This window comes from Beta vulgaris, chromosome 9, assembly GCF_026745355.1.
Source record: "Beta vulgaris subsp. vulgaris cultivar EL10 chromosome 9, EL10.2, whole genome shotgun sequence".
Classification (NCBI taxonomy): Eukaryota; Viridiplantae; Streptophyta; class Magnoliopsida; order Caryophyllales; family Amaranthaceae; genus Beta; species Beta vulgaris.
Genome location: NC_079210.1, coordinates 40770213 through 40781779, shown reverse-complemented (window position 1 = coordinate 40781779; position 11567 = coordinate 40770213). Strand labels below are relative to the sequence as shown.

General features: G+C 34.6%; 1 protein-coding gene across 1 annotated transcript; it reads left to right on the top strand.

The window, feature by feature from the left end:
* Positions 1-1156: 1156 nt before the first annotated feature.
* On the top strand, positions 1157-5449 carry LOC104903814 (uncharacterized). Its single transcript, XM_048636451.2, has 10 exons — positions 1157-1323; positions 1441-1499; positions 1618-1658; positions 1801-1832; positions 2022-2050; positions 3240-3276; positions 3370-3426; positions 4211-4287; positions 4446-4519; positions 5152-5449. Exons 1-10 carry the CDS (start codon positions 1243-1245, stop codon positions 5169-5171), a joined length of 507 nt encoding a protein of 168 aa, XP_048492408.1. The 5' UTR covers positions 1157-1242; the 3' UTR covers positions 5172-5449.
* Positions 5450-11567: the final 6118 nt, after the last annotated feature.

Genomic DNA, 11567 nt, shown 5'->3' with positions numbered 1-11567 from the left:
TTGCAACCTTAGGTTTGTTAGTGGGCCCCTGCTAATTCTAGCTGACTCAACATTGTTGTTCCTCAAGTTGGAATCTACCCCCACATCTTTATCCTCATGGATCACATATAAGTGGTAATAGCCATCACTTTCTGGAGATTTAAAAAATTCAGCAAGGTCCTTGTCACTTTTCATCTCTTTCCTTCCAGCAAAAAACTATGCCCATGGCTCCTAAACCAAATCCTACCTGGTTTATCATAACCTAAATCTTTAACTCAACCAACCACCTCAAAATAACACACGTTTAACTCTGCCGTATGCAAACTCACCCCCCCCCCATAAGTTGTCTTCCACCTCTTAATCACAAAATTACCCCCATGATACAATCTAACATTGATAGGATCCATGCAAATATAAATTGGAAAATATGTGGTGTCCCTACCTTTGAACCTGAATCATGAACACTTGCAACACAAAATCAACACACAACACCAACAATTGCCATAGATGCTCAGTGAACTAAACCACACATAATTTGCACAGTTACAAGGCATTGAAATAGACATGAATGATAAAAATAGGATCTTTCAAATCAAAAATAAACCAAAACAATTCTAGAACTGTACCTTGATTTTTGGACCACTCTATATCTTGTTCTTCTCTTTGGCCCCATTGAAACGTGAATCACGATGTACCTTGATTTTGTATACCAAATTTACAGAGCAACTAAGTAAGAGAGAAGGAAGGAGAAGTAAATTTTGGGGAAAAAAAAGTGTCAGAGTGACATTGAAAGCTTACCTCATCTTTTCGAATGTTGTTGAGAAGCAACTTAATTCGCTTTAGTGATGCTACTGTCTGTGAATTAATTGCAACTTGTAGTGAATTAAATTCGTTGTTGACAGGAAAGAATTAGAGCTTCTAATTCGAAAATTAGGAGGAGAGAGAAGAGAGAGAGTGTGAGATATGAGGGAATTAGAAGAACTGGACTTCCAAAAATGCAAAAATAAAGAACACGTTCTGAGCACATGATTTTAAGTTGCCTGGAAAATTTGGTTAACGCCTAAAAAATTTATTTGGCACTTGTCAACAATTGGAAGTAACTTTAATGACACTATATTAAAAAAAAAGTTTTATAAGACAGTATTTCAAAAAAAAAAAGTCAAGTAAAGGCACTCGTGGACAAAAAAAAAAAGTCCTATTTATATTTTGCTAATTTTGTTGTGTTTTGCTTCTCCACCTTCTTCTTTCTTCCTTGTTTTTGTAATGGACTTAGCGATCCTCAGAGACTGGTTCGACCGAGTTGACTCGGCCCGAACTGGAAACATCACTGCATCACAGCTCAAGGTTCTTCCTTTTTCCTTTTACTTTTTTTGCTAAGACTTCCGCTGTTATTATCAACACTAAATATGTATTACTTTTTATAATTTTATTTAATTATCGGTTTTAATGTTAATGATTCAGAATGCACTTGCTGTCGGAAACCTGGATCTCCCACTTTCTGTTGTTCAGCAAATGATAAGGTTTTTCCCTTTTCTTTAAAAAAAAAATCTTTTGGTAATTGCCCAATTATGTTCTACTACTGTCAAATTTGAATTTCTAAAAAAGACCCAATTTTTCTTTCTGGGATTTTTTTTTCAGGATGTATGATTTTGATAGGAATGGAACAATGAGCTTTGAAGGTAAATAACTCTTTAGTTTGGATCAAAATTCTGCTTGTATATGCATAAAGTTACAAAATTTTGTATACTTTGATGATGATCAGACATGAAGGGTTATGTAAGTATATTATATTCTGATGTGAACAAATTGATTTAATTGCAGAATTTGTTGCCCTCAATCAGTTTCTTTTAAAGGTTAGTATTTTCTTATATGATGATGCATTAGTCATGTAACGTATTCATTAGGTGCTGATTAAATTGACCCCCTAGCTGGAAGACAATTTGAAAAGATAACATTTCTGTATTCGCCCTCAAATGACATTAGCTATGAACTACGGCTCACGATTAATCCGTTTTGTTCTTACTTGTGGCGTAATGTTGCAGATTCAACAAGCTTTCGCGGATTTAGAAAGGTAGTTGAACTGTTATATTGTTATCCTCTAAGATTGTATTTTGATAGGATCATTGCTTCAGTGTTATCTGAATGACCGGAGAGGTGGCTAGTTATGGTTTCGTGATCATTTAGCTGAATACAGCTTTATATATATTTTTTTTTCGAGTTTCTTATACTGTAATAGTGTAATCCTAAGACTTATAAACTATTTTTCGATTGAGTTTCTTTCTAAAAGTTAGTCTTGGGAACTTGCGATTGCCATTGTTCGATTCACGTTTTTATTTTTGTTTTTCAAATGGTGTGTTATAAATTCGGAGCTATTTGAGCTCATCGATACTATGTTCCACCTTTAAGCTTTCTTTGGATGATTGACGTATATGTGTAAGACCATTCATCCGGATCAAGCAAGAGGGTGTTGTGGGCATCTTGAACCCTTCCATGCCCTTTCTTTTGTTTTCCATGATTTCTTATAAGTTATCATCTTAGATTACCAGCGGTATTGATATATCTTGCTGAGCTTTAATATTTTTTGTGTTTAGTCAGGCCGTTGCATCAATTCCTTCCTTTTTAAAACCATAAATATGTGTCATGCTAGGACTTGTAGCTGTTATTAACTGCAGTCCTGTCTTGTCATTAGTTTTAAGCATTCACTTCTCCTTTCTCAAGCTCGTTTGTCCTCTTTCTTACAAAAGAAGAATGACAAGCTAACAAGGTATAGAGGGGAATATCTGTAAAAAGGTCCAATGAGAGTTTGCTTGTAGCTTGTTGTCTTCTGCATCAAGAAGAAATTGCTATAGGCTCCCTATATGTCTCTGAATTGAAGGCACATGTAGTCATGTACATGTTAAGGATTGCCCATTCTCGTTCAGGCTAGGACCTCTTGTGGATATTAGCATGTTAAGGATTGCCCATTCTCGTTCAGGCTAGGACCTCTTGTGGATATTAGCATGAAAGCGTAGCATGACTAATAATGTTCTTTGAATAATATTATGTCCATTCTGTTTGTTCCCATTTCTTTGTTTATTTCTCCTCCAGTTTTATTTCACAAGTGCTTTCCTTGTTTTTTTTGTTGGATCTTAGTGAACCAGTGGTGAATTTCTTTTATATCATCTTGCCGTTTCCTATTATCTCCTTATCTGTGTATTGGGATCTCCAGATCTTGTGACACATACCTAAGCAGTCTTTTTCTGATCAAATGTTTATCACAGGGAACGTGGATTTCTTCTCCATGACGAGGTTAATGGGGTATCTGTCGAATCATTTCAGATAGTTGTCAGTCCTAAATGAGGATTAATTTTGGTTCTATGCTTAGTTGTTGCTTGAATTGTTTTTCTCCAGGCACTAGTGAAGCTTGGATTCTCACTTGATTCACCAGCCTTTTTCACAGCATGTGAGGTAATGCTTTTATTTCATCTTATCTTATCGTTGAGATGTGCGGGAAACAAGGTCCACGCCAATGCTCCCTTCTCTTTTTATTTTTCTGGCAAATGTTGATCAGGTTCTTTCACTTTTTGAAAGAACTTTGTCTGGCTAAATTTCAAAGTATATATGGCATGTATATCTGTATCTAGCTGTAATAGCCTTTTCGGGATGGTCACCTGACAGGACCAACCATGTCAAGCTAGCTTGAAAAGCCTCGTAGCTACTTCTCCTAAGAAGCTATGAGCTAACTTATCTCTTGGCCAAACCATGCCTAAAGATCTCATTTCTCTCGCAGTATGTTAACAAATACAAATGAAATTTAGGACAGCCCTTAGGCCCCCTTAACAAGCAGTCCTCAAATATCACTGATCTATAGAGCTGTAGCTTTTCGCGCAAAACTTGTGCATGGAAGTGGCATTAGATGTAAAGCAGTCTCTTTTAAGCCCAGGTTCAACGAGATTTGCATGACTCAGACTTGCAGATTCACCTTATTACCTTAGCTCTGTTTCATGTGACTTCCATTCAAACTTGATTTTTTGTACTCATTTGCTTTGTTTGAATAAATACAAAAAGATTTCCACCCCTGTGAGACATCTTCTTTGTCTTCGAGGGGTATTTTTTCTTTTCTGATGATATCCCCCATTAAATACACAATCTCGTCTTTCAAGTTTAATCATGATATGGCTCTGCTGGAAATTGATTGTTTAGATATCTGCATCTTCACTGTGACATTATGTCTCTCTTCCAACTTTCTCAGAGCTTTGATCAAAAGAAAAATGGGAAGTTCCGGTTGGATGATTTCATATCTTTGTGCGTATTTCTACAATCTGCTCGGTAAGTGGTGGCTTTGCATGCAAGTCTCTCTGGTGCTTATCTTCTTGGATATATACTTGTGGTTCCCTTGAATTGATATATGGGTTATTGAACATAAGAAATAATTTTTCTTCACTAAGAATATAATAACTGATTCATATGATCTTTCGGGATTTCAGCAATCTTTTCAACTCCTTTGATACGAGTAAGCAAGGCAGAGTGACTCTTGATCTGAACCAATTCATTTACTGTAGTAAGTATTCTTTTGATCTGTCATTCATATTTTTTGTTTGAAGTAGAATGTCATCATTTTAGTTCTATTTTTGTTTCGGATCAACCCACAGCTGGGTAGTTGAAACATATGGGAACTAAGAGTCGGTAGAGTATCGAACAATGACAATAACATAACAAGATATAGAGGGGAATATCTTCACAAAGGTCCAATGAGAGTTTGCTTGTAGCTGAAACTTGCCTTATCACTATCACTACTTTTTTGATCTAATAAGAGGGAAAGAGATAATCTAATGTGGAAAAATAAGAATTCCAACTGGATTATAAGGTAACATATGTTAAAAGTTTATGAATTCTAAGGTCATGTTAAGAAATTATATAGCTTCTTCTAGGCAGTGTTTTGGTTGTATAAGAGAAAAGATGGTAATAGGCTTAAAATGGTTTCCCCTTTAATTCCCTCTCTCCCTGCATCAAATATTTTTAGCAGGAAACGTCTGTTGAAATATATTGTCCACTTTTTAGATAACAACAGTCTGTTTAAAAGACTTTATTCTGAAGAAAACATATGTTTATGTCGATCATTGAAGTGTTTGATTTTGTGTCAAGTAATCCGAAGTGTTCGACTTAATCATCTCATCTTTCTCCTTTTGACAGCTGCAAATTGTAGAATATGAGATTTTAATCAGATACATAAGCTCAGTGCAGCAGCGCTTGCCCTGAAAGATCATGGAGAAGCTATTAAATTCTATAGCTAATGTACATCAAACTAGCAGTAATTAAAATTGATGTTAGTGTAATTTAGAAATGGGACAGATGATTTATTTTGTTGTATCAAATATCGATAGTTGCCTCATTATTGTAATTTCGTACTTCTCCCTCAGTCCCTCTTATGTACATAAAACCAGCAGCAATTGAATGTAATATTGAGTGGACCACAAGCCACATATTCGCATCTCCGACCATATAGCGGTATATATATATATATATATATATATATATATATATATATATATATATATATATATATATAGGGGCAAGATCACATGAGAATGCTCCTTACATGAGAAATGAGAATGAATCTCAACCACACGATTGGGTTAGAGTTACAACACTTGTTCATTAGAGTTATACCCACCTAAAAAAATTTGGAGCCAAAAAAAAAGGTTTGAATTTTGAATTTTTGTTTCTAATATTTTTTTTTTTGGAGTTACATCACTTTTTTATTAGAGTTACATCACTTGTTCATAAGAGTTATAACGTGTAAATATCATTCTCATTTCTCATGTAAGTATGCATTCTCATATGAACTCACTTCTACATATATATATATATATATATATATTTAGAGTGACATATAGCGGTATATACTTGGCTGTAAGGAGATCCCAATATTACCACTTTCTTGTGGTTGTTTGGTATACATGAAATTATTGTTTGGTATATATGGAATTATGTAGGCGATAGAAATTTCCATTATTTTCTGGTTTGGATAGTTGTTCGGCTGACAGGTTGTGGGAAAAATGGGGACAATAAATTTGAAATTCCGACAAAATGTAAAAATTAATTGAGTCCGTTTTTGGAGAGACGGTCTCACATTAGTGTTAACGTGAGACCGCTGATGTCATGCTGACATCATGCACGTGCATCAAACTAGCAGTAGAATTAGTTGAGCGCTTGCACCTATTAGTTATGCTAGCCTTAAATTGCTGCTGGATGAATTAGTTAAGCGCTGAAGTATATTAGTTAAGCGCTGGAGTATATTAGTTAAGTGTTGGAGTATATTAGTTATATCATATATTGCAGATTATAATGCAATTTATTGACCATAATTTAGTATCACACATAAACATTCTTTCTTTCTTCTCTAATCTATCGATACGCCCTACAACCTGTATTGTTTTCCTCTCCTATTCTCTACATACAACCTGCATTGGATGTTTAATTTGTATGTAAGTAAAATACTTGAGCACAAGTTTGCAATAACAATATCCACAAACACTTACTTTGTTTTTTCACCTGACAAAATGTTTATCATGTTTGAAGTGAAAGAAGAGTTCGACATATATTCATCACAAAGGGTAATATATAGTGCCCATTGTTAGATAATAACTTGCACTTGCAAAAACTTTGAAGAAACAGAGTAGATTACTTTTGGTGTCGAAAACTTAACTTTTGCATTTGAAAGTTTAACTTTTTATTTGAAAAACACAACTAATACCTAAATGTTATTAGTTATTAATTTATCTGTAATAGTTAAATACTATAAAGTAATAATTGTGCTGCTAGGATTGTTGTATTTTTATGCCTTGAGAATCATGCACATGTGTTCAATCACAAAAATACTACATAAGTATATGTGCAAAAGGTGGATTAGATATGAAAAGAGGAAAGTGTGGAAAAGACAAATGAATAGATAAACCAATGTAACCCCATGGCGATATGAAACCGCAAGGAAATTAGTTCTACAATTTCATTATCAAAAGTCAAGATAATGAAGATGCAAGAAAAGCACTCTAAGAAGTCTACGGAAATACTACTACAATTAAAAACAAAGTCTTAACTACAAAACCAATCGTAAAAGAACGATGCTCATCAAGTACAACTATATTAGTTATTTTATACCCGTATGATTCAAAAACAAAGAGAGCAAGTGCAAGAAAGAAAAGTCATTTTAAGAAGACTAAAAAATAAATTCCAAAAACCAAACTGAAATTGGTACAATATTACTCCAATTGCTAGGTTGTTTTAAATTATTTTTTCTGGTTGTCTTCTGTAGTTGACATTTTAGATTTGTAAAAAAATTGTTTCTTCGTTTATATTAGAAACCAAAATAATGCTCAATTAATCTTAACTAATTATAGAATAACACTAACTAACGTATTGAATATGTTAACTAAAAAACAATGGAAGTCTGCATAAAGATTACCAGCTCTAAACTATTGTGCTAAAATACTTAACTAATTCGCCAAAAACATTAACTAATTCCCCAAAATATTATTGTGAGAATTTGTGAGACGCGGTCCATTTTTTAAAAATACATCTTTGGGCTGGTCAGGTGGTCTCACGTTAAGGGCATGTTCTCTTCGGCATAAAACAGCTGAACTGAACTTATTGGAGCTGAACTGAACTGAACTGAACTTATCAGAGCTGAGCTGAACTGAACTGAACTGAACTGAATTGAATTGAATTGAAATAAACTAAATGTAATAAATATATAAATAATATTTTAAACAAAATAATATGAAGATTAAATAATAATTATAAAGATAAGTAATAATAATGAATAATAATAATAATAATAATAATAATAGTATTTTGGATATTTTTAAATGATAGTTATAAATAAATAATATTAATAATCATAAATTAATAATAATAATAATAATTAATGATAATAATGATAATAATGATAATTAATAATAATTATTTTATATTATTTGTATTAATATATTGATACTTGATGATGATATATAATAACAATAATATCTAAGAAGTAAATTAATATTACTATTTTAATAACTAGATTTAATAATATAAAAATATTTAATAATAAAAATAATGATTGGGTTGGACCGCAAAAATTACATCATAAACCGTCTTGACGCGATTTGATTGGTTTATGGGATAAAAAAAGTGGGTTTATTTGTGCTTTGACCTAAATCATGTTCCTCCTAATAATAATAGTAATAATAATGAGTAAAGCTATAATAAACAAAATAATATATAGAAACAACAACAACAATAATAATAATAATAATAATAATAATAATACTTAATAGTAATGATATATATTTAAATAATAATAATAATAATAATAATAATAATAATAATAATAATAATAATAATAATAATAATAATAATAATAAGGGTAATTAGTAAAATAAATTATACCAACATAATAATAATATTTAACAAAATAATTATAAAAGAATGGAGTTGAACTGAACTGAACTGAACTGATCTGAACTTAACTTATTGGAGCTGAACTGAACTGAACTTATTGGAGCTTAACTGAACTGAAAATAAGCTGGGGAGAACAGGCCCTAAGACTAACGTGAGACCGTCTTTTTTAAGACTTTGTGAAATTAATTTACCTACCTTCCACTTGGTCACACACAATTTACATAAATTACAATTTTTCTTATGACTAATAAACAACTTAATTTAATTCCTAGGAGTTTCACGAGGAAATTAAATTCCCAAAAATTGTAAAATTCTCATTGCAACCAAAAAAACATCCAATGTTTTAAACTAGTTCTTCTTTGGTTTGGGCAGTATCCTAAATTGTTTTACGCTTTGTTTGGGTCCTGATTACTTCTTCCACTCTCTTTTAGTTACAATACTTTTTATTTGTGGCTGTATCAATTTAGATGCAATATTTTCTATTTTGATTTTTCTTTCTCTTTGTCTTTTTCCTCTTCACATGAATCTCCGTTTACTACTCTTTTCTCTCTCCTAATCCGAATTGATGTGTATCCCTTCTTGTTGCAACTAAGATAGAATAGAGGCTATCTAAAAATACTGGGGAAATATTATTTTTTTTGTTTTCTAAAAAAAACTGTACAAGTGTGGGAATAATTGTGTGTTAACCTGTTGTAGGTTAACCTGGCATTCAATATATATAGTGTACATTACAGACCTATGACTATAGTAAAGTACCATTCTACCCTTTACATAATAATATTATCCCTTTACATATAATATTATCTAATACTCCCCCTCAATCTTTACGGGGTGAAACGACGGATAAATTGGTACGATGTTTAGTAAACAAGTCAGTAGATAGGCCCTTAGTAAAAATGTCTGTAACCTGAGACTGAGTAGGAACATGTCGAACAATAAGTCCTCCCTAGACAACCATTTCTCTAACAAAGTGATAGTCAACATCGATATGTTTGCTACGATCATGATGAACTGGATTAGCAGTGAGATAAGTAGCAGAGACATTGTCGCAATAGACAATCACAGGACGACGGAGAAAATGGCCAATGTCAGCAAGAAGTTGCTTGAGCCAAATGGTTTCTGCAGCTGTGTAGGCAATGGCCTTGTATTCGGCGTCAGTGGAGGATTTGGAGACAGTAGGTTGCTTTTTAGAACGCCAGGAAATTAAATTCTTCCCAAGAAAAACAGCATAGCCAGTAGTAGAACGTCGTGTATCAGGACATCCTGCCCAATCTGCATCAGAATAGGCAATAACAACAGTAGGAGAACTGCTGCTATATAAATAAAGTCCATAATCCAGAGTGCCCTGCAGATATCTGAAAATTCTTTTCATAGCATGAAGGTGAGTAGTACGAGGAGCATGCATAAACTGAGACACCATATTAACAGCATAAGCAATATCAGGACGAGTCATAGTTAAGTACTGCAATGCACCAACCATACTACGATAATCTGTGGGATCAGCAAGAAGTTCTCCATCAAGCAGAGACAATGTTACTCTAGAGACAACAGGCCAGGAGTGATAACTGGTTTAACAGTATGAAGATGGAATTTACGTAGTAAATCAGAGACATACTTATGTTGAGACAAAAATAAACCAGAGGGAGTATGCAGAACCTGCACACCTAAGAAGTAATGAAGATCCCCTAAATCCTTCATAGCAAATCGAGAAGAAAGAACAGAAATGAATTTGGCAACAAGAGGAGGACTACTACCAGTAAGGACAATGTCATCAACATATAATAGAAGAATAATGAGATGACCACGATATTTGAGAGTGAACATAAAAGTGTCACAACTGCTGCACTTGAAACCAATAGATAAAAGAAAGTTGCTAAACCAGGAGAACCAAGCTCTAGGAGCCTTGTTTCAAACCATAAATGGACTTACGGAGACGACAAATATGAGTAGGTTTAGATGGATGAATAAAACCCGGAGGTTCACGCATATAAACCTCTTCATTAAGGAAACCATGAAGAAATGCATTTTTGACATCTAACTGACGAATAGACCATTTAAGAGAAACAACAATAGTAAGAACCAAGCAAACAGTAGTAGGTTTAACAACAGGACTAAAGGTTTCAAAGTAATCAATACCTGCCTGCTGATGATTGCCAAAAACAACATGTCTGGCTTTGAACCGCTCCATAGAACCGTCAGAATGATATTTAATCCTGTAAACCCACTTACAACCAAGCACATTCTTATCATAGTTGCGAGGTACCAACTCCCATGTGTCATTTTTAATCAAAGCATTATATTCATCTAACATAGCTTGACACCAACATGAGTCTTTAGAAGCTTGTTTGAAATTAGTGGGTTCAGACTCAACAATTTCAGTATTCAAGTTCATTAAGACACGGGGTTTAGACACTCCATCTTTAAGACGGGTAACCATGGGGTGGTGATTTACAACAGGGGGAGACGGACACGGGGAGGGGTTGGGAGACACAAGACTAGAGGGCGTGAGAGGCAATGTGGGGTGAAGAGACACGGACGAGAGAGGAGGGCCAGCATAGGCTAGTCCCTCGACACGGGCAGACGGGGGCGTGCGGGGCGAGAGGCTCATGGCAGCAGGGGAGCTGGGCGACGAGGCTGTTGGGGATCCAGCAGGCGTCGCTGGGGGACTAGCCGACGCAAGACGCACATCAGGCGACACTGGGGAGGGGGACTGACCTGCCAGCACGCCATGCACTCGCTCGACAGCAGGCGAGGCAAGAGGCGTAGGGGAAGGAGACGCGAAGCTCGGGGGAGCATGCGGGACAGAAAGCGACGAAGGAGCAACATTCGTGGGAGACCAGTCCCAAGTCAAGACCAAGGGGGAACTATAAGGGACAGGGGATGCGGAGCCAACTAAAGCACGATACGGAAATTTATGTTCATGAAAAAGAACATGACAACTAGTGTAGACTTTTTGAGTAGTAGGATCAAAACATCGATACCCTTTATATTCCAATGCATATCCAATAAAAACACAAGTTTGCGATTTAGGTTGCAGTTTGTGATTTTTAGAGTTGAAAAACAAAGGAAAGCATTCACATCCAAATGTTTTCAAAAATTGATAGGAAGGAGGACGATGAAATAATTTTTCAAAAGGTGAAACACCCCCTAAAACCGAGCTGGGTAAT